General features: G+C 37.2%; 1 protein-coding gene across 2 annotated transcripts; it reads right to left on the reverse strand.

Annotated features, from left to right (window-relative positions):
• Positions 1–311: 311 nt before the first annotated feature.
• Positions 312–14,297, reverse strand: Serpinb2 (serpin family B member 2). Of its 2 annotated transcripts, none has more exons than XM_028775635.1 (8): positions 14,249–14,297; positions 10,051–10,227; positions 6,564–6,683; positions 4,464–4,595; positions 3,886–4,003; positions 3,460–3,602; positions 2,700–2,864; positions 312–1,403 (listed from the first exon to the last, which is right to left on the reverse strand). In XM_028775635.1, the coding sequence occupies exons 2-8, from the start codon at positions 10,216–10,218 to the stop codon at positions 999–1,001; spliced, it is 1,251 nt and encodes a 416-aa protein (XP_028631468.1). In that variant the 5' UTR covers positions 10,219–10,227; positions 14,249–14,297; the 3' UTR covers positions 312–998. The 2 variants fall into 2 exon arrangements, with proteins under 2 accessions (XP_028631468.1, XP_028631467.1); XM_028775634.1 differs by having other exon boundaries at positions 14,145–14,249.
• Between the last annotated feature and the right edge of the window lie 11,165 nt (positions 14,298–25,462).

Consider the following 25,462-nt stretch of genomic DNA (forward strand, 5'->3'; position numbering starts at 1 on the left):
TGGTTTCAGCTTATAATTCCATATCACAGTCTAGAGAAGGTACTAAAACCTGAAGTCAGGATGAAGCAGAAGCCATAGAGGAGGGCTGCTTGCTGCCTTGCTTTTTCTGCTTTTTTAAAGAAGCCAGGACCACCTGTTCAGGAGTGGCATCATCCACAGTGGTTTAGACCCTTCTACATCAATCATCAATCAAGGAGACTGTTAGATGAAATGGCTGACTTCTGGACAAACCACGTCAAGCCAGCATAGGTCTCACAATACACAGAAAAGCCAGCCTATCAACCGTGGACTGGAGTTTATAAAACAACAAGCCAAAATAAAACTTTGAACTTTATTATCTCATGTATTTTGTTACAGTGATGGAAAGATAACTAACAAACAAGGATCGCTAGGTCTTGTGCTCTGCATACCTAATGGAGAACAACAAAAAGCAGTGCGTAAGTAAGCATGCTTACTTATGATGTCATCCTAATTGGAGATGAGTTGCAGATACGTACATGATAATACAATGATAGAGATATAGCATGTTGTTGTCTTTTGTTAAGTACTTTTTTCTGGGTGATTATCATGGGAAAGCATGGAAGACTCATAATTTTCCTTCATTATTAGATTAAATGGCTACTTTAAATAGAAAATTATCTGATTATCTGCTTCTGTAGTGTTACAGTTTCATTAAACAGATAGAGGACAACAATTTGTAAAAAAACAACCATTATATAAATAATAAATAACACTGTAAAAACTGAAGTTATAAAGACAAAGCAGTAATAAGGATGAACTAAACAGACATCGTCTGATTTTAGAAAAAAATATCATTAATGGAGTTATACTGTAAGTATTGCAGACTGTTGTACAGTTGCGTTTAAGTTTCTATTTAGCATATAGCAGAAGTATAAAAATGTGTAGTAAAGTATTTAAACTTTTGGCACTTGAAGAAGCAATTTTGAGGCTTACAGCTCATGCTACGAAACCTAATGTGGAAATAAGGTCTTCCCCTTTTAGGGAGAGGAGAACCTACCAACAAATAGTATCGTCTGGGTAATTGTGTTCATGATAAGGAAAAGGAAGGGATGATCAGCCACAAACTGCGGGCCACCATGACCAGTTCTCCCTGTCATAACTGCCCCAGTCCCACCAGATGCCACAGTGCCCTCCTCGGTCACATCCACGCTGGCTTGATGGAACACCTCAGAAAGAAAAAGGTCATTCCTCTCGGACATCCCTGAGAAGTCGGCCTTGCCTTTGTTGAAGGCATCCTCCATGCCCATGCTTTGAAGAATGGACTTGAGTTCATAGCTTTGTGCCAGTTTAAACTTGGGAATGTAGACCACAACGTCATCTTCAGCCATTGTGTCTTTGCTGATCCACTTGTTGAAGTTAGCAAAGTTTATTTCACGTTCAAGCTGCAAAGTATAAAGAACAAACAAAAAGTGAATGAGAGAGAGAGAGAGAGAGAGAGAGAGAGAGAGAGAGAACTCAAAGTCTAACGTTAAAAATCAATTGCCAATTGCTGAGTGGCTGGAGAAAGGGCTCAGTAGTTAAGAGCATTGACTACTCCTCCAGGGAGCCACGGTTGATTCCAGGTACCCGAGTGTGTGTGTGTGTGTGTGTGTGTGTGTGTGTGTGTGTGTGTTGCCAATTGTTCCTCAGAGGTGGGGCTTCATGAGCCCCTCTACTATCCATACTTGTTTTTTTTTGGGGGGGGGGTTGATCTTTTGTAGGCCTTGTGTTTGAACTCACACATTCTGTGAATTCATGTGTGGAGTGGCCCTGTCATGTCCAAAAACCACTGGTGGCTACTATGGATGAGAGAGTTGGATTTTCTCATGGATGCAGCTCCTAATAGGCTGCCCCTGCTCCAGTGTATACTCATGTATCCATGCACATTCAGTCAGCACACAGCAGACTCAGTGGAGTTTAAAAAATGAGTATGTGAAGTTGAACAGAAAAGTGGTGAGAGGGTATGGACGCAGCTGCAGTGGCAGGAGGAAGGAGGAGATCTTATCAAGGCATATCACAGACATGTATGAGATTCTCAAACAATTAATAAAGTGTAAGAAAGAGTTCAAAAGAAAGTGAAGCCTCAACCCTACACAAAGAACTATAGGCAGCTAAGAATGCTGAGAATGACAGAAATGCTCTTCCTTAGGGAAGAGTACACTGATCAGTTATCTGAGACCAAAGAGTCAGCCCCCAAAACATGTATACCTGTAACATTGTGCAGAATGAGCAAGCTGTATTTAAGACTACACATGTGTGTCAGCCTCTAACTATGCATATAGATATAGTAAGATATAGATACAGATATAGATACAGACACAGACACAGATACAGATATAGAATGAATGAAACAATAATTAATGGAAAAAATAGGTCATGGGTTTGAAAGATAGCAAATGAAAGTATAAGAAAGGGTTGAAGAGAGAAAAAAGAAAGAAATGTTGCAATTATAATCTCAAAACATAAAAAGTAATAATTAAAAGAATTTACTGTGCTTAAAATTTAATGAACTGGACAAATTTTGTAAGATGGTAGCATAAACAATGTAAATTTCAGATTTTGAAATTTTGTGACATAGCACATGTATGATCAACTGACTCACTGATTTCTGTAACAAATTATACACCATTTCCATGTCATAGATGCTCATTTTGAGCAAAGGAAAGTTTGATGGCAGATTTGAAATTGTAATTCATTACCAACTCCAAGCCAGTAGACGCATCTTCAATCTCATCAGGAAGCAACAGGAACATACTCATGTTTCCAATATATGGAAGTTCTAGGATCTGAGTCTTAAGGTCCTGTATGTATCCAATGTTCAGCTTTTCACGGAGGAACATCATCTGGACAGGTATGCTCTCATGCTAATATTGTTATAGAGCAAAATAGGAAAGTCAGTTCCCAGATGTTTAAGATATTTACAGACTAAAACACTAAATGATTTCTGCTTCAATGTTAACAAGGAAATGTTTTCTTCAATCAACAAAGCAAATTATTTGCATATTGTTGACTTCTCAACTACTCAAACTTAATGGATTTTTTACTTTATAAACAATGATTTGTAAGATAGCAGTAATAATAATACTTAAAATGAGTCAAGAACTTAGATAAATCTTATTGAATAATTATGAAATCTTATTGAATTTACACAAGCCTTTTGAACTAGGCATTATTCTAGATTCAAAGATTAAAAAACAGAACACATGGATGGTGTTCATGATATAAATGTGGAACCAACATCTAAGTCCAGGCTTATAATTAAAAAACCATGGTCTTTATCTCTATCCATGTAGATCTTAGAAAACTATTGAATATATTCAATAGCATGAAAGAATCAATTACCAATATTCATAAGCTGTAACTAGCAAGTTGTAAGAAAATCAGTGAACAGTCTCCAAGTTTTCTGTATCCTTTATAAAGGCTTAAATACATGTTAAGAAAGTATGTCTTGTCTCATACCGAGTTCACGCGGAAAGGATAAAGCCCATTAAGTTTCTTCTGAAATGGAGTTTTCCACTTTCCTTTGAAGTAGATAGCATTCACCAGCACCATCTTGGTGTCTTCATCTACAGAACCTTCAGGTAGCAGGTTTGGGATTTCACCTTCAGAAATCAACACATATTGACATTTTATAATAAAAAGTATAAACATTGCATTTAAAGTATAAGTTTTATAGTATCTGGAAAGACTTTCACTTCTTTTTATATTATTTTCCAATGTTTTTTCAGTAGTCTTAGCTTCATTCAACCCAGAAGGAGGTGAAGGAAAATTGATTGAGCAAATTAAAAGGGAATGAGGGTGAAATTCAAGAATGATTTAAAAAGAAAAACCAAAGTTTTCTGTGTAGAAAAAAAAAAGAAAGAAAGAAAAATTCCAAAGCTTTACCTTTGGTTTGAGTCTTGACCCAAGAATTAATCTTTTCCCTAGCTTCTTCTGCACATTTAAGGAAGTCTACTGCTTCAGGTTCTGTTGAGTAATATTTCTTAGAGAGTTGTATGTATTCCTTTAAAACAAACAAACAAACAAAAAAAACCACCAAATATGTGGATAAAGGATGGAGTGACAAATCACAAGCTCCAACAAAACTAGTGAGACATGGAGAAAATGGGAGTTGAGATGGCAGGGGCTGGTGTAGATCCAGGGAACAGTGTCTGCAGCCAGCACTCCAGCCCCTCCCCCTCCCCCCACCCCTACCCCACCTCACCTCACCCACCACAGCTCCAGCTGCCCTTTGCATTAAAGATTAAGAACAAAGGGATAGCTTGGGGAATAGAGAATAGAATACCAGTTACATCATTTACTGATTTTTGCATGAGGTATCCTCAACTAGGTGGAAGAGATAGTCAGCTAATCCCTTAAAAGCCCACACAGGACTCTGCTACCAGGAATTGTGGGGCAGTGCTTTGAAACTGAGCTCCTTGCTGACTTTGGAACCAGCCCTTCTAGTGACAAGCTTCACTTACTTCTTTGAATCTTGCAGACTTCTCTCCAAATAGTTTGTTTGCACTCTCTAATACATAATCTCCCAAGCGTGGTGTGTTGATTGTTGAGCTGAGAGAGGAGAAGGCTGAATGGATTTTATCTCTTGCTTGTGCCTTAATAAAAGGAAGAAATTTTCACTTATAACACAGTACTATTAACAAAAGTATACTAATGGAATAACACTTTCTCAACACAACAATAAAATACTGTACTCATGCATGTTTTTCTAGTCCACCAGCGGAAAAATTTTTGTAAGAATGCTGTCCAAAAAGACTCCAGTGATGGCTCCCATCTGTGATCTCAGCAGAGAGGCAGAGACACAAAAACTGAGCTCAAGGCCCATCATAGCAGCCCAATGAGTTCAAGCCAAGCCTGTTTGAATACCTCATCAAAAACAAAGACAACAACTAAAAAACAAAGCAAAACAAAAACCCAACAGCCAAAAAAACAAAAAAACAAATAAAAAACAAAGCAAAACAAAATGAAAACCCAACAAGTAAAACAAACAAAAACACCACTACCAACAACAACAAAACAGAAACAAAAATTTGTATAAAGACGGTGTGCAGTATGGCTCTAAAGGTACATTTTAATTAGTTTAGAATCCTACTATGTCTTTAGATTACATTCCATTAGAAATAAGGAACTCCACTGCCCAAAAGAAATTCAGGTTCCTTGGAAGTTTGTAAACTACAGTGTTTCTAAAGAATGTTTATAATTTTATTTCCCAGTTATGAAGTTCTCAATGAAACTCTAGTGAAATGAAGTTCTCCATGAAACTCTAGTGAAATGTTACCAAAACGTATATAGCTTTAATAGGTTCCCATTTTACAAGGTAGCCTCTACAGTAGAATACCAGAGCTTTAGAGATTCACAAAATAAATAAGAAGTCAAATGGTCAACTTGGAGCTATAAATGAGGTGATGAACTGGCTCACTCAACATCAGCTGAGCTAAAATGCAAGACTGAAGTCTATGGGGTTTCAGAATACGTCATGGAGGTTTTTCCTATCTAACCTATTCCAGAGGATATCAAGTGATAGGTGAGTGGAGGACCAGGCTATCCAGGAAAGAAAGTTCAGGCGACGTCCTTATAATCTGATCACGGGCATGGTTGTATAAATTAGTTACTAAAAATTTATTCTTAGATGATTTCTCTAATGTAACTAGGCTGTTGATTTTTAAGGACATAGAATATGAAAAAAGGTATTATTTCATATAATAGATAATAAATAGACAAATATATATATAACCTGTAATAGATTAGAAGAATGGATGGATAGATAATAAGTAGGTAGTAGTTAGGTAATAGATAGGTAGGTAGACAGATGATAGATAGAGATAGATAGATAGATAGATAGATAGATAGATAGATAGATAGATGTAACAGTAGGTAGATATAGGCAGGTAAATAGATGATAATTAATATGATAATTATTAGGTAGATAAAAATAGATGACACAGTAGGTAAAGGCATGTAAACAACAAATGACAGCTAGATAGAAGACATTATTCATAGATAGGTAGATAGATGGGTAGGTAGATGATAGATAGATAGATAGATAGATAGATAGATAGATAGATAATAGATTATAACTAGATGGTGTTGTTATTGGACTCTCATGAGGTCACCAGGGTTCATTATTTCTTATCATCTGCTCTTCCCCTTATGCAATTCCTATCCATACTTATGGGCATAAAAATCCAAATAATCTTGTAACATATCAAAAAACACTTTAAGAATAATATATTTACACACACATATACATATATATGTATAATTCATACACACACAGATATAGTTTTGTACATTGTGTGGCAATTGTTTATATATGGCATACATATGGCAGAAGACTGTGATAGAATTGAAAACAACCATGATGAAAAAGTTATCAAGTCTTCTGGATTGTGTCCTAGCTCTGTGCCTCATTATTGGATGCCCTAAGGATATTTATCGCAGCACCAAGTCTGAGTGTTGTATCTATGGGTGGGATACCTGTGCTACATTTCTTCTAAGTACAACACTATGACTTTGAGACAATAGATAGAATACAAAAGAAATATGAAGACCAAGCCAGGTACCTGTAAGATAGCACTAGGATAATTGTCCCTCTGTATCTGTTGTCCGAAATCACAGCCACGGAAGTTCTCTGGTTTTCCTGTGGTGACGTCATAGCTGCCAATTTTGTTAAACTGCAGCACCTGTAATCAGAATCAAGAGGAATGATGAGAGTCATAGAAAATTACTTCACTTCAAGGTTCAGGCATCACTAGTTTAGCATTTCTCAACCTGTGGGTTGTGACCCCTTTGGGGGTTGAAAATCTTCTCACAGGGATCACCTAAGACCATCAGAAAACACAGATATTTTTCATTACAGTTCATAACTAGTAAAGTTACAGTTATCAAGTAGTAAAAAAGAAATTATAGTTGGGGTCACCACAACATGAAGAACTGAATTAAAGGATTGCTAGAAATTTGAGAAACACTGATCTAGACAGTAGTATGTCTGGTTCTCTGCATTTGTATGTAGAAAAAGAACATAGGCACTCGTGTATCATAAAAATCCATGAAGTATTTGATTCTAGCTTCTATAGTGGACATTGTAGAAATCAATTTTATTATGAGATACTTTATAAAGTCTACTCTGAATTATTGAAATTTTATGGAGTTCACAAATTGTATTGAAAAGCATCAATATTTACTATTGTATTTTTAGTTTTTAGCTTTTAATTTTTAAATAAAACAATAGAACTAGCTCATTAACTCTTCTCTGAAGTGGTTTCTCCTACTTTACATTTTAAGCTGAAGAAAGTTAGAAGCCATAGTAAGCCTTAACATGAATATGAGTCACATAATGTTAACAAGGATCACCCAAGATAAGATATTCACATATTCTATAAGCACACATAGAGAGAAATTAATATCGTGTTGGGGGCAATTTACAGGTATCTGATGCACTGAATCTCTGTCACTGTAAGTATGTAGTTTCATACAGCCCTGTAAAATTGGTGGAGAGACTGTCCTCTGCAAAGTTAGATCAAATCCCTTTGCTACAAAACTGTCACCGACTCAACTTATTCTTCCAGGCTTATATTCATGGGGCCTCCTACCTCTAATGTCTTTGGGGACCTGTTACCCTGAAGCACTTCCTCATGAGGCCCATAGTGAAGAAGAAACCAACTTGTAAATTAGGCTAGTAATTAGAGCTTCATAATGAACTAGGCAACTAATATTGAGCCTTCTCAACAAGAAGGAAAGATGCTGGTGTTTAGGGTATTTTCTTCTTGGCTCCCAGAGTCATATGTCATTACTTCGCTCTCCCTTCCTCCCTACTCCTCTCTTTCAGAGAAGGATTATTTCCTGTACAGATTTTCTGGTTTTCCTACTTTCTAAAACAATTGATGCTTAAATTGAGATTTTCCTGGAGAGCAAGAGAGCTTCTATGAATACCAGAAGAGACACTCCCTCACTGGGGCCAGTGTCTCTTCCAGATTTGAATGTGAGGTGATTCTGGCCCCTGCAGGGGTTCAGAAAGACAACCTGGCTGGGAAGAATCACAGAAATCACTCTAAGAATCGAACTGACAAACATCCCGTGTCTTCAAACTGATCTCCTGTAGCCCTGTGGTGCCTAGGGGATTTCCCCGCTTTATTCTGTTTCTTTCCTCTGGTATAACAATATTACATCTTCTAGCTCACCGTTTCCCAACTTGATATCCTACTTATCTTATCTATAAAACGAGTATGATAATCACTGCATTTATATCACAGGATGCTGAGTTTCATGTAAGTTCCTGAGCAGTGTTCAAAAGGTCATTTATAAGATTTAGAATTAATAAGATTTAACTATTACTGCAATTAGTTTCTAAATGCTTTCCCACTTTATAGGTGAGAAAACTGAGTCTCGGAGGATTTCAGTGCCCTTATACACTTAGCTGAGGGCAATGATAACATTTATCATATAAATCACATCTGTCATTGACCTAATTAATCTAGATAATTAATCTAGGAGGAAAGCAGGAAACCCAGATAGGCCTGATGTTTCAGCCCATGCTTCTTCCCTAAATTAAAGAAAATCTCTTTTTATTTAGAAACTAAATAAAAGTTAGCACTTGAGTTATAAAATCTCTTCATGTAGCAAAGTTATAAGAAAATTGCATGATCTCACATTTTGAAAGAACTTTCTTGGTTTAAGAAATCTGTCTCTGTCTAGAACGAGCACTAGATGAATTTTTCTTCTAGTGGATCAAAATCATTTTTTAGCAACCCAGAGGGACCCAAATCTTCATGTGAAATTTGTGGTCTAGCTATATTAAAAATTAAAATCACTAATACTCCCTAGGGTAAGAGGTAGTTTACTGTGTTTTTTCAAGGTAGAGGAGATGAAGGGGATATCGTACAACTGCACTCCCATCAGAGGTGAACAATCGAGATTTGTTGTAAGATACGACGTTTAACGGTCACAGGCATGAGAAGAATCTATCTACCTTCAGATCTGCAGTGCGATTGGTTCTTGTCTCAGGGAAACTTTGTACTTGAAAAAAGGCACACTCAAGGTGGTTCACGATGTTCCCGGGAAGAATGTACTTATGCTCACATACATTCTCGTGGGAAAGCAGGAAGGAGCCAGTGGCATTTTGGTGTGACTGAAAGCACAATGCATGCTTGTACTCAAAACATGTATTGTTAACAATTGCATGCATGTGAATGCAATGAAAAATTTAATTATATGATTTTCACTTTCGGGTCTCTGACATAACAAATAACAGGAACATGAGAAACAAAATTTAAATACAGTGTATGAGTCTTCAGGTGTGTTGCATTATGTATTTTAAGAAGTTCTGAGGTCTGGGAAAGAGCACCCTGTGTGAATCTGTCCATTCATCAAGGAAGGAAGTGGAAAGCTTGACGCATACATCTCTGACAATGATGCTTCATATGCTATCCACACTGTTTCGAAGCCTGGGTGTCTAGAGTATCCAGTCCCACTGTGTAGAGATAGCTTCACAGTTGGAAAATTTAGGGGATCCCATTAAAGCTGTATCTAACTATGCATCTCTGTGTTTGCTTTTTTTCTTCTTTGTGACCCTGGTTTGAAATCGTCAGGAAACGTTTTTTATAATGGGGAAGAAACCTACCCATAGTGGCAGAGTGTTAAGAGGGAGCCTCAGCTGGAAGTTGGGAAACCATGAATGCTCTGGGGAACACATTGCCAGCGATCTCATCTGTGCAATGATATTTGATTTGAAACCAAATGAAATAAAGTATGCAAAACACTTGCTCTGCAAAGTCTAAGCATGATATGATTTAGAGAAAGATTTTGTTGGTAGCTATTTTCATCCTTGTAAAGATATTGCTATCTTTCTTCTGTTTGCAGTAGAGTAGTTTCCTGGTTTGGACATTTTATAAGTTTAAACTTACCAAGTCCATAGTGTAATGTCTGGTGATGTAATCATACCACCATTCTTGTTTCCCTAGACACAATATGAGCTGAGCAGAAAACAGGAGCAAGCCTACCATTCTATTCAGAAAACACGTGGTTCTGTTGGGAGGTTTAAAGCAAACTTACTTTGGCCATCTGCTGTTCAGTGTTAGCCCCGGCGCCGAGCAAAACTATGGCCAATGTGGACGAGATGCTCCATGGAGAGATAAAGATGTTCTGGGTAGAGTTCGATTTCTCTATCTGCTTAAGGAGATTGAGGGCAAACATGGTATTTGCCATGGAAAGTTCTTCCATTGTTTCAATCTAGAAAGGAAGTGGGAAGAGAAAAGTTCTGTATGGTGGTGAAGCCAGCAGAGTAATACATACAGCACCCTGCCTTAAGCTCCCTTTCTGACTGTTCCCTTGGAACAAAATGAAGGAAGGTAAAAACAGATCACAGTCATGAATCCTGTGCAGCTCGCTATGCCCAGACAGAGTGTTCCCCATAACCATCTGGAAATCTGAATCATTTTAAACAGGAAACCCTGCACTTTCCCCAGACTCTGAAAACTATGTAGCCAATCCTGAGACACGATGATCAGTATTATAACGAGGAGTAACACTTTGTGATAGCCATATAATAAAAAGAACAGTAGTAACAATAACATCCACTGACTTCTTACTGTCTACACTGAGATCCAGAAAGCCATAGGCACTAAATTGTAATAGATAGTCTACTTCCATAATCATTTATCCTTCACTGAAATCCTATGAATAAAAGGACTTATAATCCTGTACAAGGGAAGAAACTACTGCTAAACAAAAGCTAGTTGACCATGCCTTCAATATCAAAAAGTAGGAGGGGAAATGAAAGCCAGGAAGGTGACCTCCAGGATCACTCTCAACCTCCATGTTTCACACATATTCACATCATACATACTCACACAACACACAAATATGTACATATGCAGAATATTATACACACATCCAAACGAATGCCACTTGTACACATTCTTGTTGGGTTCAGGTGAGTCCATCAGTCTTTAACTTCTGTATTTTTTAAAGTATATAGACTTGCTTGAGGGTTGGTATAGGCACCCAGATCCTACCACACCCTCAATATGCTCACCACTCATGGCACAGCCTTGCTCTAAAATGATTTCCTGTGGACTGGGAAATTCACTTTAGTACCTTCCTTTCTCGTCACACAAATCCAGGTGCTCACAGGAATTCAGGGATAATCCAATGTGTAGGAGACACACAATATGCTTAATTTGTAGCTATCTAAAAATAAAGGACAGGCACACCTTTCATGACCTAAGGTCCTGTGTGCAGCTGGATGCTTGGACACACCAAAGGGTGTATCTGTGCAAAAGGATGTTAGGTAAACACCATTTTCCTAGCTGTCTATTTTTCTTTCATCATCATCTAAAATAACCTATAATTATTGAAATAGATAAATATACCAAACAATGACAACACTCAGCTCTTTGCAAACTTTCTGGGAGAAAGAGTTTCCAGAACTGGAGACTAGTGGGGAGTTCCCTGGATGAAGCAAGACTGTAGCTACTGTCTTGGCTGTTTATAGAAGTGCTGTGCAAGAAAGAAAAATTTGCACTAAAAGTTGTCATTTATAAAAAAATGCTATTGCATCTTGTAAAGACAAGTTATTAAAGTAAAATAACTTGTGTTTCTTAAATATGTTCCCATTCCTTGCCTCTTCATTGAGTTAATGAGTATGTGTTGGAGCAGGGGGCACATAAGTGTGAGCAAAAGTGCACATGTCATAAGTGGGGGCACGTGGAGGTCAGAGGATAACTTTATGGAGCCAGCTTTCTTCTTCCATGTCTACATGGGTTCTGGGGATGGAACTCAGGTCACCAGGCTTGTGTGTCACACCAGTACTTTTTTTTAACTTTTTTGTGACCCTACAGAATGGATATGACTGACTGTTTTACAGACCATATTTAAAAGCTCCTGGAGGTCAAACAACTTTTCTGAGGTCCCACAGTTCACTGTAATGTCACCAACATACAGACTGGCATCTGCCAGAGGAAATCTATTGACTTCCAGATGGTTGAATCCTTCCATTGCTGATACAAGTCTTCACTATGACTCTCAGAGTTGTGGAATTGATATACTGAGAAATACTAGAAAGGGGAAATTTAAAAGAAAGAAAGAAAGAAAGAAAGAAAGAAAGAAAGAAGGAAGCATGCCTGCATTGCTCCTTGAACGTTTATTAATGTAAAAGAAAAAAGTTTTGCTTTCTTTCTTGTTTTACCGCAGATGTCAGATTAAGGCAAGTAGTTCAGAAACTAACTTATCCACCAGAAACATAAAGGTATAATGATAAGACTTCATGCAAAGGTTTCCTTAAAGCATTTCTTTAAAATTATGAGTAAAATGTTCTTCTGTTTCTATGTGAAAATTCAAATAAGAGATCAGCACCAATGTCTCCTATTCATAAATCTGTGAAACAATCTGTATAGTCATACTTTAGCATTAGGAAAACTTAGGAGTCAAGACAATCCACAGAAGGGGCAGATAATACTAAACTAGGACTTCGGGTAACTTGATAGAAAACAAAACGTTACTAAATGGAGTGAAATAGTTCCAGATCTATTTACTCCTTTATGAATTCATCTCAGTCTGAGAATGTATCTGAGCACTGGTTGTTCTGTGGTCTGTGCTCAGATCCTTAGTTCTACCAATAAAGAAAAACGTTGAACTAAACAATCTGAATTATTTTGTATTAGAGAGGTGGACCTTGAACTCAACATGTAGCTAGGGATGATCTTGAACTTCAGATCCTCCTTTGTCTGCCTCCCAAGAGCAGAGATTGCATGTGTGTGCAAGCCAGCCTGATATACATAGTACTAGGAATTAAATATGGGCCTCATGCATGCTAGGAAAGTACTTTACCATCTGAGCAACAACCCTTGCTCTGGAATTCTACTTTTTTAATGATGCATTGTTAATTACATTTACATAAAAATGATAGTTGGTGTCTTTACTGCAATTACCTAATGCTACATTGTGTTTAATGGAAATAATCACATATCCCATCTCCTTTGGGATTTCTGCTATAATAATGAAAATGTGAAGAGGCAATTATCGCAGAGCTAATTAATTTCAGTAGGCCTGTTCCTACAAATTCCTCAAACAATATTTGAAAGCTTCAAACTAGTATACATATCCATATAGTAGTCCCTGGCTCTTGGACAAGTCCACATCTTATATTTGGATAGAACGAGGTTGTAGCATGATGATAATATAATAAGCCATACAACTCCATACGCTTCCAAATATGACACTATTATTAACATTAGGATGAATACATGGAAATTGTCTGCTGGGTGGGGCTCTCTCCTCTTTCTGTTGGTTCCTGCAATTCAAGTTTGGCAAATGCAACTAGTGAAACTTGGCAGAGGTGATGAATTTGGGAGGTACCATAGGCTCACCACCTGCTACACTCTCTCTCTCTCTGCAGTAGACCTGGATGTTAAATTGGATTTTTTTCTGCAGCATTTCAAACATTTTTAGTGGGAGTAACCACATAATAAAAAATGTTTTTACATTGTTTTCAAAACTCAGTGAAAACTAAGATATGGCAGTAATGACAAGGAAATATGCCATCAAAAATAAAACAAACTGGAACCAGTATTTTAGTTGATAGTTTTCATAATGAATAATTATCTACTTGCTACAGATTAAATTGTTGGCTTGGCTCACCCATTAGCTAATTTATGTGATATTTCTCTTTCACAGAATTGATCTATTATAGAATTAGGTTAAATAAATACATTTTGATACTGGATTGTCCTGACCCAAATTGATCCCTAATTTTTATAGTTTCAGGCTGTTAATTTTAGGTGAAAATTGAACTTCACATATTTATAGATATACATAAATTACAATAAATTACATTTATGTAAATAAATGTAATGCTTAATTTCAATTGTTTAAGTATAAACATTTTAATATTTGTAGTTATTTATGTCTAATTTTATATCAAACCAATAGGTAATATAAAACATACATATTACATAGTCTGTTCAATAATATTAGCATTGAAACTCCAATAAATGCACATTTCAATTTCAGTTTGGCTAGTGATACATAGGTATTTGCTATCTTCTGAGACTCAAAGTTAAGAAGTCATATATGTAATTTAAGTCTTAAACCAAATATCTTTAGTTGAACAATTGAAAAAGAAAACACGGTTCTATTTCTTTACTCACCTTCTACACAGCAATATAGCAAATATTGCTATGAAGGAAAAGAGAAGAAGGACACCCTGGATTCACTAGAGACGGTCAGAGGAATTGCTGAAACACTTTATTACCTCGTTATCTTCTGAGCGGCTGACACACAGGAAATGCTCCTTGGAAAGCTGGCACAGTGTGGACAAGGTAACGACTGCTTTTATAAGTCTCTGCCCCTCCCACACAGTTCTTTTTTTTTTAACCTTTAATTTGTATTCTTTGTATGATTCAACATTTTACTCATAAAGGCATCATTAGAAAAGAAATGCTTGCTTGTAATCTTCAGTTTAAGAAACAACTAGAGAGTGTGATGTCATTCAAAAATTCAAGAATTTAGCAATTTCCAATTTAAATCTACCAGCTGTAATCTGCACCACTCACACTCATGTCTCCCTCCTTTCGCGTGGCACTCAATGATAGCATGAATTTCATGACACTCAATTCACCTTTGGACAGACACCATATGTGGGAGTCTTTACAATAAAGGACATGGTTTTTTCCTTCCCTTTCGATCTACAGAGAATCAAAAGAACCTCCACAAAAGAAGAAAGAGAAAAAACACACTTGATTTTTCTAATTTAATAATCATTTTAAACTAAGATTTTCTCAGGAATAATAACCTGAACTAATGCTGTGGCTAGCTCTAACCTACCGTCTCAAGATACACTCAAAGAACATTTCATATGCCCTTAATCACACGGTCAGTCTTAGCCTACTTTAAACAATAACAGCTTACTGCTTACGTTGACTTATAATTGACAGAAATTCATACATGCTAATTGTAATCTTGAAGACTCATTTTGAAAAAAAATCACCAAATTTGGAAAAACACCAAAAATGTTGATTAAAAAATAGAGAAAAATTACACACAGCTAAATATAATATGAATCGAAACATGTTCATGCTGTCAAAATTTATTAGGAAGAATTGGAAACACATCTACCAGATCACTGTGCACCTCTTAATTGTACATTTCTATGTAAGAGCACAGACAAGAGAACATGAAAAGTGCCACACTTCTCCCCAGCATGCATGGGGGACTCCATGCCTCTGACTGGAGAGTTGGGATGACGACCACAAATGACAGGGAGACTGAGAGCAGAGATGGAGACAGTGTGAGCTCCTCTCTCTGTCTGTTTCCACAGAGCCAGACTTCACTCTTAACTTGGCTAGCTGCTTCAGTCTCTGGTCACAGACAAGCAGGGCAACTTAGAACCTTAGTATTAGAGGGGAAGTAGTACAACAGGTAGGTTCCTCTGTATGTGTCTGGAAGTCAAGAACAAAGTCACTTTTTAACTCATGGAAGACCTCAGATCCCACAATAAAAATAACTACATACCTACCAGCAAGGATGATCATTAAACTCTTTAGATTATTCCATTTAACCAAGGAGTGCATTTTGGGCTGATACGTACTCTTTACAAGTTGTCCCTGTAGATACTCAGTTGATGGTATTGCTGGTGGGCCCTTTCCCTTTTTGTTTCAGTCCCCTAGATAGCACCAACTGGTGTGTCTATACATCCAGCTAAATGTTTTATCAACCCTTCCTCATCTCCATATCAGGAGTTCTCTTTCCTGAACATGTCAGATGTGCCTAGACTTTACCCACACTTTGTCTCACTCTTTTTTCAGGTTAGGCTATTTCTCATCTTTATCTATTCCATCCAGATTCCTCCCCTCAAGAGACGCATCATTGTTTTTCCCACTCATCCAAATCTCTGACTTCTATACCTTAGGACTTGATGAAGCTTATTCTGATTCCTATAAGCCTCAGTAAACTTCTTCTAATTTCAACCGCACCATTTAGAATTGATCCTACAGTACAATAATCAAGCTTATCCTAGCTGCTCCCTCAAACTTGGGCTTCCATCCCTAGGTAGGCAATTTGATTAACCTATACGAGTAAGAATACTATGGCGCATAAAGTGGCTTGTTGCTAAATTATTTTTTGGCAAGTTGAGGTATGTTAAGGTAATCTCTCTAGAAAGGCCCTGTTGTGTGGTGCATAAGAATGGGGATTCTGAAAGATTGTGAAAGACGCTTCAAGTTCCCCTTTCTCTACTTTCTAGTTGTATAATCATGCACCTATCTCTCACTCTTTGTAAGCATTACTTTCATAACAATACCACACAGCTGGGAGTGGTAATTACTTAGATGACAAGCAAGCTTCTTCTGCATCCATTCCCTTCACTTCATTTGTATATTATTCAGATACTCCTTGACCTCAAGGGATAACCTCTGTTCTAGTTTATGAATTCTGGAAGAATTGGGGGGAGGTATATGTTCTTAGAAAACAAAACAAAAACAAGTTGTTCCAGATGAGAAGAAAATATTTAAGGAAAATTTCCATGCCCTAGACCACCATGCACTGCCATGTCAGTCACTTTGATGAAATGACTATGTGAGACAAGAAAAAGCTGCAGTCATGTTAGCCAGAGGGCAAGGATGATATTGTTTTCAGATGTCAAACCATACCCTTGATATAAGAGCTTCTCCAAAGCAGCACCCTGAACCACTTAAACTTCAGTTTCTGTTAATGTCATGTGAGATTATTATATGCACTTATATTAAGCATTGTTATAGAAACACATGTATACATATACATACATACACACACATATATATACATATATATTTACATAAATATGTCATATATACACATATGACAGGCTTTTATGAAGAACAGATGAGACAATGCTTGCCTGGTATTTGCTACACAGTGCCTTGTATAGTAAGGGTGCCATTGCATGAACCAGCAGTGCAGCTGTTGATTAGGTTTACACGTGACCTTCTCATCTACATTAGTACAATCTCACAAATCTAGCTTAATAAAGAAAACCTTTCACTCACATAACATACAATTAGAAAAGTGTAAAAGTTAATATAGAAACAAAAATGAAATAGACTCACACCAATATTGGCTAGGTAGGAGAAAATGGGACTGATAAGACATTGAAAGAAAAGTTGAGATGAAGGAAAACAAAACCACACAGAAGAAAAACCCTATAAGGATAGAGAAGAAATGGGGTAAAATCACAGAAATGGTTAGAAAAGCCTTGAATAGTGTGCCGACATCTGCCTGAAAAAGCAGAGGAGCTTGGGATTCATGGCAGAACTAAGATCCAACCTAAGACAGTCTACTCCAAACTCTGGGAGAGAAGCAGCACTAGTAAAAAGGAGTTTTACACCAGAAAATCTGTAAATCTGAAGGGAGCATTCAAATCCTAGGAGTTCAGCCAGAGCACAGCAGCAGTAGCCTGGTTAATATGTCCTTAGCCACAAAAGCCCAATCACAGAGTCCCTCTCTACTGTTAAATAAATAAATTTCCATCACCTAAAATCACAATGCTGTATTCTTGGACAGATCATTCCCATGAAAGCTGAAAATCGTGGAACAGGAGTTCTCATTCTCATTTTCTCTTCTAGGAAAATGTGTATGAAATAAGCAAAAGTAGAGAGAAGAGATGTGAATTTATACACATGATGGTCTTAACCTTTATAAAGAAAATATGTACAGAAATATTACTTGAGAAAAAGATGCCAAGTATAAATGTTTATCTTACTCTAGATAATTATCACTTTTTTATGCTTCAAAAGTATTTCTACATGTTCCAGTATACATAGACATTACTTTTATTTATGTAATTACTTTCTTGGTAATTTTTTCTATTTGTTTAGAAAGTTTTGTTTGTTTCCTTTCTGTGGTAATGGGTAGTGAACATAGGACTTCATACATTCTAGGCATGTGCTCAACTATTGTGCTGTGTCTCCACCCCATAGGTACTATTTAAAACCAGAAAAACATCATCAAATAGTCTAGTTTTAGTGCTTTCTCCTTGATTAACAATATATAAACAATTATGTATAAAATTATTTTTGAGACAAGTTCTAATATTTTAATATGAAAGTTTACATATAGTATGCTGTCAACTGCTAGCTGATAGAACAAATTGTGTAGAGTCTATCTTCTCTGGTGGATGGAAATGACATTGGGATCCTGAGCCGTGAGATCGCCAATGGTTAAGAAAGGTACTTAGCTCCTAGTAGGTGCTCACTAATTGTTTAATGGCTTAGTAAGTACATAGCAATGGCTATGAATTTGTACTCTCTCAACTTTGGGTGAACAACCATGACCACTTCCATAGTTACGTAAACTATTTTCTGATAGGTAGGGAATATACAAATTAGAAACATTCATTATCTCTATATTAGCAGAAATACCATAGAAATTACCTAGCAATTGAAAGTCAGAAAAGAAATATATAAAATTCCACATGGTGATCTTATTTTACTGACCTTTCAGTAAGATAAATTAAAACAATTTATAACCAAGTTTTACTGTAGAAAGAATATCTTGTGTATTGTGTAAATGTATCACCTGTCAATTGAAAAGCCTGTGACCTATAGCTTAGGCTGGAAATAGAGGTGGAACATCTGGAAGGCAGAAAGAATTCTGGAGTAGAGCCAGGGAAATCCACCCAGGAAGATGTGAGGAGACAGACACATGGTACCTGAGCATAGCTAACCAGCCATGTGGGAGAATGTAGATTAAAATAAATGGGTTATCTTAACTTATGAGTCCAGTCGGAGAATAAGCTAACTATGTACCCAAGGTATTTGTAAATATATTTTGAGTGTGAGTCTTATTTCTGGGATCATGGGTCTGGGAGGCAGAACCAACTAACTTTAACAATTAACTAGCTATAGTATTTAAACAAAATAATTTATTCTGAAGCTTTAGGTGTCAATTGGGAAGAGTGAGAGTCAGTAAAAGCAGTTAACTCTATGGCATGCGTTCGGGAGTATCTTGAACAAAACATGTTCTACTCTATATTTCTTAAAATATCTTAACATCAAAAATACCTAATTTTGCTGTTAGCAGTGAAACACAGTACACTAAGGGGCTCAGGAAGAAGACTGCCTAGTATCTAAGTTCCTGCAGAGAGGGTAGGTGAAAGGAGAGGGGGCAGGAAAGGAGTTTCGGGGTGTGTGAAGAAGATAAACAGGGACTGAGGAGGCTTTGAGTGAGGGTGGCCCAGGCTAGTGAAAGGAAGTTCTTTAAATCCAAAAGAACCGCAGCAAACCTTGTATGTTCTTAAAATATGGCCCCAGGGCAGCCCCAGTGTGGGAGTGTTAGGGTAAGAAACAGGCTTTGTTAGGGAGTGTAACACCTCCGACAGAGTATTTATCTTGTTACCAAGTCAAAATCCAAACACAGATGCCTCACTTGGGAAGCTGTTGAAACAAAGATCCAGTATATCTATGATTCAGCTACTTGAGAAAAACCAATAAAGGCCCTAAGACTTGTCATGCTAAAAACATGCACGGGACACTTTCAGAACAGTGCAGAACTGCCTGTGAGTCACTCATCACACATATCAGATGAAACTGGACGCTTACAATCGAGCGTTTCCTTAGAGGGACCAGTGATAAGATGTTAGACTCATCTACACTCAACTGTGCTCATCATCCCACCTACATTATCCTTGTGGATAATTTATGAGTAAACATGTTATAACTATATTTATAGACTTATTTAGTTTCTATTTCTCTTGCTAATTTAGTTTCTGTTTCTACTCTGTCAGGTCATTGTTGTATACCTACAGAAAGAAACATATTTTTATCTTAAATTTTAAAAATACATTTAGAAGACAAACTACCAGCAAATAATCAAGGTTTCTACAACTTATCAATTACTTCTATTTTCATCCTCTCACAGAGTTCTGTATCTATTTTCTTAAGGGTAGATAAAATATCAGACTGCTCAATAGTCCTACTAATGTATAAAAATGATTTTCAAGTGGAATTTAGATTCTGCCATCTGTAAAGGCACAGGGGCAAATCCCTTTATCTTAAATGAGTGGCAAGACACTCATGTATATTGCCTTGGGGCTGAAATTTTTATCTCCTTCCAGACGGCCTTATTTAGACATAGGTAAAAGTGAGGAGGAGGGAAAAGAGATTAATCCCATTCGTTAGTGATAAAGCTGAGACTACAGAGGCAGGAAGATGATCGATGGGTGGGGAAGTGATTCAGATCCCGATGACTCCAGAAGACTTTCCAGTCCTGACCTCTGCCCTCATCTTGAGAATTTTACTTCTAACCTCCTCACAGACATCTCCATTTGACCATCCTATGGTTTTCTAAGTTCAGCTATCTACACTGACACATTAAGTCCCTCTGTCCCAGACCTATTTTCCTCTTCTACTTCTTTGTCTAGCAATCACCAGGTTAAACTCAAAGCAGCACCCTTTACTTGTATGAAATTTCCTCTCTCCTCCCCATGCTCTTTAAATTATTTATCCAGTCTTGAACTCATTATGTTTATTGTATGATCCCTTAACCAATGATGTTTGATTAATTTACAGAATAAATCCGACTCCTCCATGACTCTCCTTAAAGATTTTCTGTATGTGTCCATAAACTATGAGGTGAAGTCTACCCTAGGCTTATATAAGTTGGAGACCATCTAGACTAGTGCAGTTCTAATCATATTAAATTTGTTGCTATCATGTATTTAGCATAATTTCTGACACATATAGCATTAATGATCAGCATTGTTTGATGCCTATTAATGTACCTAGATTTTACCTAAGTTCATATGTGTATATATATACGTGTGCATGTGCGTGTGTGTGTACGTGTCTGTGTATACTTTTATATATTTATTTCTCTGGAAGATGTCTGACAGAAGAATCTGTGCACTTTGCTTTTGTACAAGTAGACTTAATACACTATGTGTTGTGGAGCATATTCAAAGTTTTTGAACTAAAATGAGAGCAAACTTCAGTGTCGTACTTGGGTCTTTTATACTATTGAGAGCCTGAAAGGATGACCTTTTTATTTTCCTTCATCTCCTATGCAAATTGAAAAATATCTCTAGTCCAGGTTGCGTACTAGGAAATAGATGCAACTCTCAAGTCTACAAGCTCTGAGAACCTTAGGGTCAGATTGGCAAAGGAATCCATCAACAGAGGAGCATAAACCATGATCTTCAGTGGTGACAGTGGGCACAAAGGCTTTGGCGGCATCAGGAAGTATATCTGCTGCTCCAGGGTTTGGGTGAGGGTCACACAGGTGCTGGTCCACAGAGTTGTAAGCAGTACAAAAGTACTGAGTGAGAGTAATGGAGGGTAAATATCAAAAAATGAAAGAAGAGAACTCTACACTTTGGTCACAGAACCAAGAGAAACTAAAGTACAGCAAGCTATGAGCTTCATCTATACTGCCTGGTTTTCACATTGTCTGTTGGTGTTATGCAGGCTGCTGAAGGAAACATTATAACTCACCAAAAGTAGTACATACTTATGGATATTGTAGGATTCAGTAATAACATCCCAGGCATGAAGTATCCTCAGCTGCAAATAGTGTCATTACAAGTACACAGATATCCAACCATTTTCTCACTGGATTTGAGGCCAGATCCATAGAAGGGAATTCATGCTTGGTTCTGTAAGTCTAGCTAGGAGCCTATGCCTGGGAAGTCATAGGCATTTGAATCAAGCCCATTACTCTTTTCTGTTGTTTTGCTAAATGGTCCTGTTATAAACTAGCTTCTAAATACTTGCACTTAAACCTATAAATGAATGCTGTAGACACTGAGAAGCTTCTTTCTACACTGTATAGTGGTTAATATAGAAGTCTATAACTGGCCAATGTTCCAAGAATATATCATGATGGGGGTCTTGAATGGGACAACTAAATCACCTATCACCTCCTGCAAGACTTAGGAAACCTTGAAGAGAATGGAACAGAAAGAATGTAAGATCCAAGGGATAACTAGAATTGCAGCACAAAAATCTTTTAGGTATGATGTAGCTATTGCACTATTGCGCTCATGGTCTCACTGCAGCTGTGTTATCTGAATAAGTCTTGCATAACATTTCATCATGGATGGCTGCGTGTCTAGGAGGCCTTTCTCTTCCCAGCAGGATTATTAGTGGGGGCTAGGGGAAGTCTACAGTGGCGTAACCACTGATAAGATGCCCTGCTCCAGTAACTTTCCACCCTTTCTCAGACAGGAAACTCTAATTAAATTAAGTTATAAATTCAAAATGACAAAAATGAAGGTATAAAGGTAGAAATGGGAAGCAGGAGAAAAGGGGGAAAGAGAGGAATGAGGGGAAATGACCACCATTTGTTATAAAAATGTATGAAAGTGTCAAGCAATGACACAGAAATAAGGAGACCCAAAGGAAAGCTGCCCTATTTGCCTTGCTGAGGTTTTTGAATACTTGGCCACACATGCAAGAAAATAAAGAAATATATAGAAATATATAGAAATAAAAATACTTTTGAAGATGCTGAAAAGTATCATATTCCAGGGAATAGATTACATGGGGGTTTTAAGAATGTTAGCTTTGCAGAAAAAATTACTGAAATGATCTTTGTCCTTGGCATTCACAGAATTGGCTAAGGCAATTCTGCAAGGATCAAAACATCTCTGATTTCTGTCAGGTCAGAACTTGCTAGTCCCTATTTTTCCCTGTTACTAGCTTCTAGATATATATATCCAAGGTGTATATTTACTTATGGTCTGACTCAGGGGAACAAAATCCCTACATATATTTTCTTACAATGAGTTTTGCTTTAACTGCAGCTGCAATGGCATTTCTGTTGTGTCAGTTGTTGGTTTCAGTGTTCACACCCATAAACAGTTGGTGCCTTTGTATAAAGGGAGTCTCTCTTTTCACAAGCAGGCAAGGCATAACACTGAGTGTGTTGATTTGTGACAGCCTCATGTTTAGTGGCTTTTTGGTTTACTGTAACTGACTATCCAGTATCAGTCTCAGGCTAAGCATGTGGAGATGGTAGGGATACAAGTAAAACTCTATGCTTTACTCAAGACAGACAGTCTTCCTCTGTGTGTGAGTACATATATTTTAGAGTTGTGAATGTTTAACCACTTTTAATCTACAACAAATTCCTGCTCTCTGCGACCTGAAAATAAAGCCCCATTTCAAAATAAAATTGAAAAATATCAGCATTAGTTGTTTTTTTTTAAATCTTTAGCCATCAAATTTTTCTACAGAAGAGTAATGATCCCTTCTTCTGTATCAGTGACTCATGTTGAAATGACATTGCATAATTTTCTAATATGTCATCATAGTCTTAAAGTAAGATCCTTTTTCTTTTAATCTTATTGATGTGGAAACATAATGTCCGCATTTCAAAAGTCCTAAAATAGTATCTTAAGCTATTGTAATGTCAGCTAGTGGGAGAGCACTGTCCACTGTGCACAGTGTCTTCACATCAATGCCTAGCACTGCTGTATGTATATTTACATATATGCATATGTATGTAAGTGTGCCTCTGTCTATGTATGTGTTTGTGTACCTCTCTCTCTCTCTTGTGTGTTTGTTTGTGTGTGTGTGTGTGTGTATGTGTGTAAAATGCTTATGAATTCCAACAGCTTTGGGTAAAATTATTAAGTTGGAAAAATTTGAAAAGATTTATATACTATATGTGTAAAAACTAGAATATTGTTATAAATGAAATGACATAGAGACATATTAGAAAAATTTCTGATATAAACTGTATTTGATATTATTATTTTTGTTGAGAACACCCTAGCAAATACCTCCACTACAGCGCTACTCTGATCTAATAACAGCTATGGACTTTCATGTACATATTTCTTTGAATTTCTCTTTCTTTACATTGTAAGGCCATAAATTTATATTGTTGTCTCCTAGTTTGTTTTTATGTTATGTGACAAACACCACCACTAAAAGCATGTTAGGAACAAAACATTTATTTGGCTGCTACTTGTCCATCACTGTCCATCGTTGAGGGAAATGAGGCCAGGAACAGAGATAAGAATCATGAACAAATACCATTTACTGGCCTACTTAAAGGCTAAATTCAGCTACCTTTTTTTATACAGCCCAGGTACAGCTACTCAGGGATGGCACATCCCACAGTGGGTTGGACCCTCACACAGCACTCAGCAGTCACAAAAAAATGTCTCAGAGACATGCTCAAAGGCCAGTCTGATAGAGCAACTCCTCAGTTGAGGCTCCCTCTTTTCTATATGTTAAATTGACAAGCAAGATGAGCTATCACAGGTTCCACACAATTTACCAAGCTTCAACACACTTTTCCTAACTTATGTTTTGACAATTATTTAAGATCAATGATGTATAAGTTGAGGAAATTTGAAAAAAGTACTCACCACAGAAGCAAGAAAATCTAGTTTGACAACTTGCATTCATGTTTAAAGAAAAATGGTGTCTCATGCTCATAATCTCATTGCTGAAGAGGTAGAGAGAGACAGATCAAGTTCCCAGTCAATATGAGAGCTCTTGTTTCCAAACCAAGGTGGCCAGCACTCTGAGAAATGACACCTAAGGGTCACCTTGCCCTCCAGAGGTATGCTGCTGTGTGACATTAGTCCTGGAGAGATGTGAATAAGTATCTTCTCACTTCACACAGGGAGTTCATGACAGACCAAAGTAAGATACCACCAAAGGCTAGCCTTGGAACCAATGTATTTCACTGGGGTCATTTATGGAACCAGGAATGACCCAACTACAGCTCTAATTCTAAAGCCCAAGTCAGCATGAATGAGAACTTGTGAAAGCTGAAACATAAAGCACACTGCACAGTTTGTAGACAGCTCAACAGGTTTGAGCATGTTCTTTGTAGGTAGTTCAGTAGGTCTTAGCCACTTCCATACAACACAGCTAGACTCTGCATCTTCTAGGCAACTAAGTATCTCTCAGTAGTCCTTCTACCCTATGTGTGATTGGGGATACAGTCACTACTGAGTCTGGTCAATTTCAAGGATTTCTTGAACTGTGCACGTTTTGAGATGAAGTCTTTCACCTTCCCTTATCCTTTGTCTTAATGAGAGTCCCTCTAAAGTAGGTCTTAATTTCAGGGGAAACTGGTACAGAGCTTGTGCATGCACACTGCACATATATATGTGCAACAAGGACACAGAGGTGAACATTCCAAAATGTTTAAGGAAAGATTTGAAGATGAGAAAACAGACAAGAGGTTTAACTTCTTTTTAATAGATGGTAAAGGATTAAGTTAAACCCAAAGTCAGTGATCATTTCTCTGATAACTTCTACATTCTTTCAAGTTTGAACACTATTGTTTTGGATTCTGTTGTTGCTTAAGGAGCTATTAGATCCTTAATGACCCCCCCCCAAAAAAAATAGCTCACTTTGCCAGTTCTGGCAAAGCAATGGAGGTATGAAGTCCTCAATAACCATGGTAAGTAGGCTCTTCATGACCTTGCTTTCTCAGGCAAGACCTTTCTTAACATCTTATCCATAGACATGGT

This window comes from Grammomys surdaster, unplaced genomic scaffold (assembly GCF_004785775.1).
Source record: "Grammomys surdaster isolate TR1022 unplaced genomic scaffold, NIH_TR_1.0 257, whole genome shotgun sequence".
NCBI classification, from domain to species: domain Eukaryota; kingdom Metazoa; phylum Chordata; class Mammalia; order Rodentia; family Muridae; genus Grammomys; species Grammomys surdaster.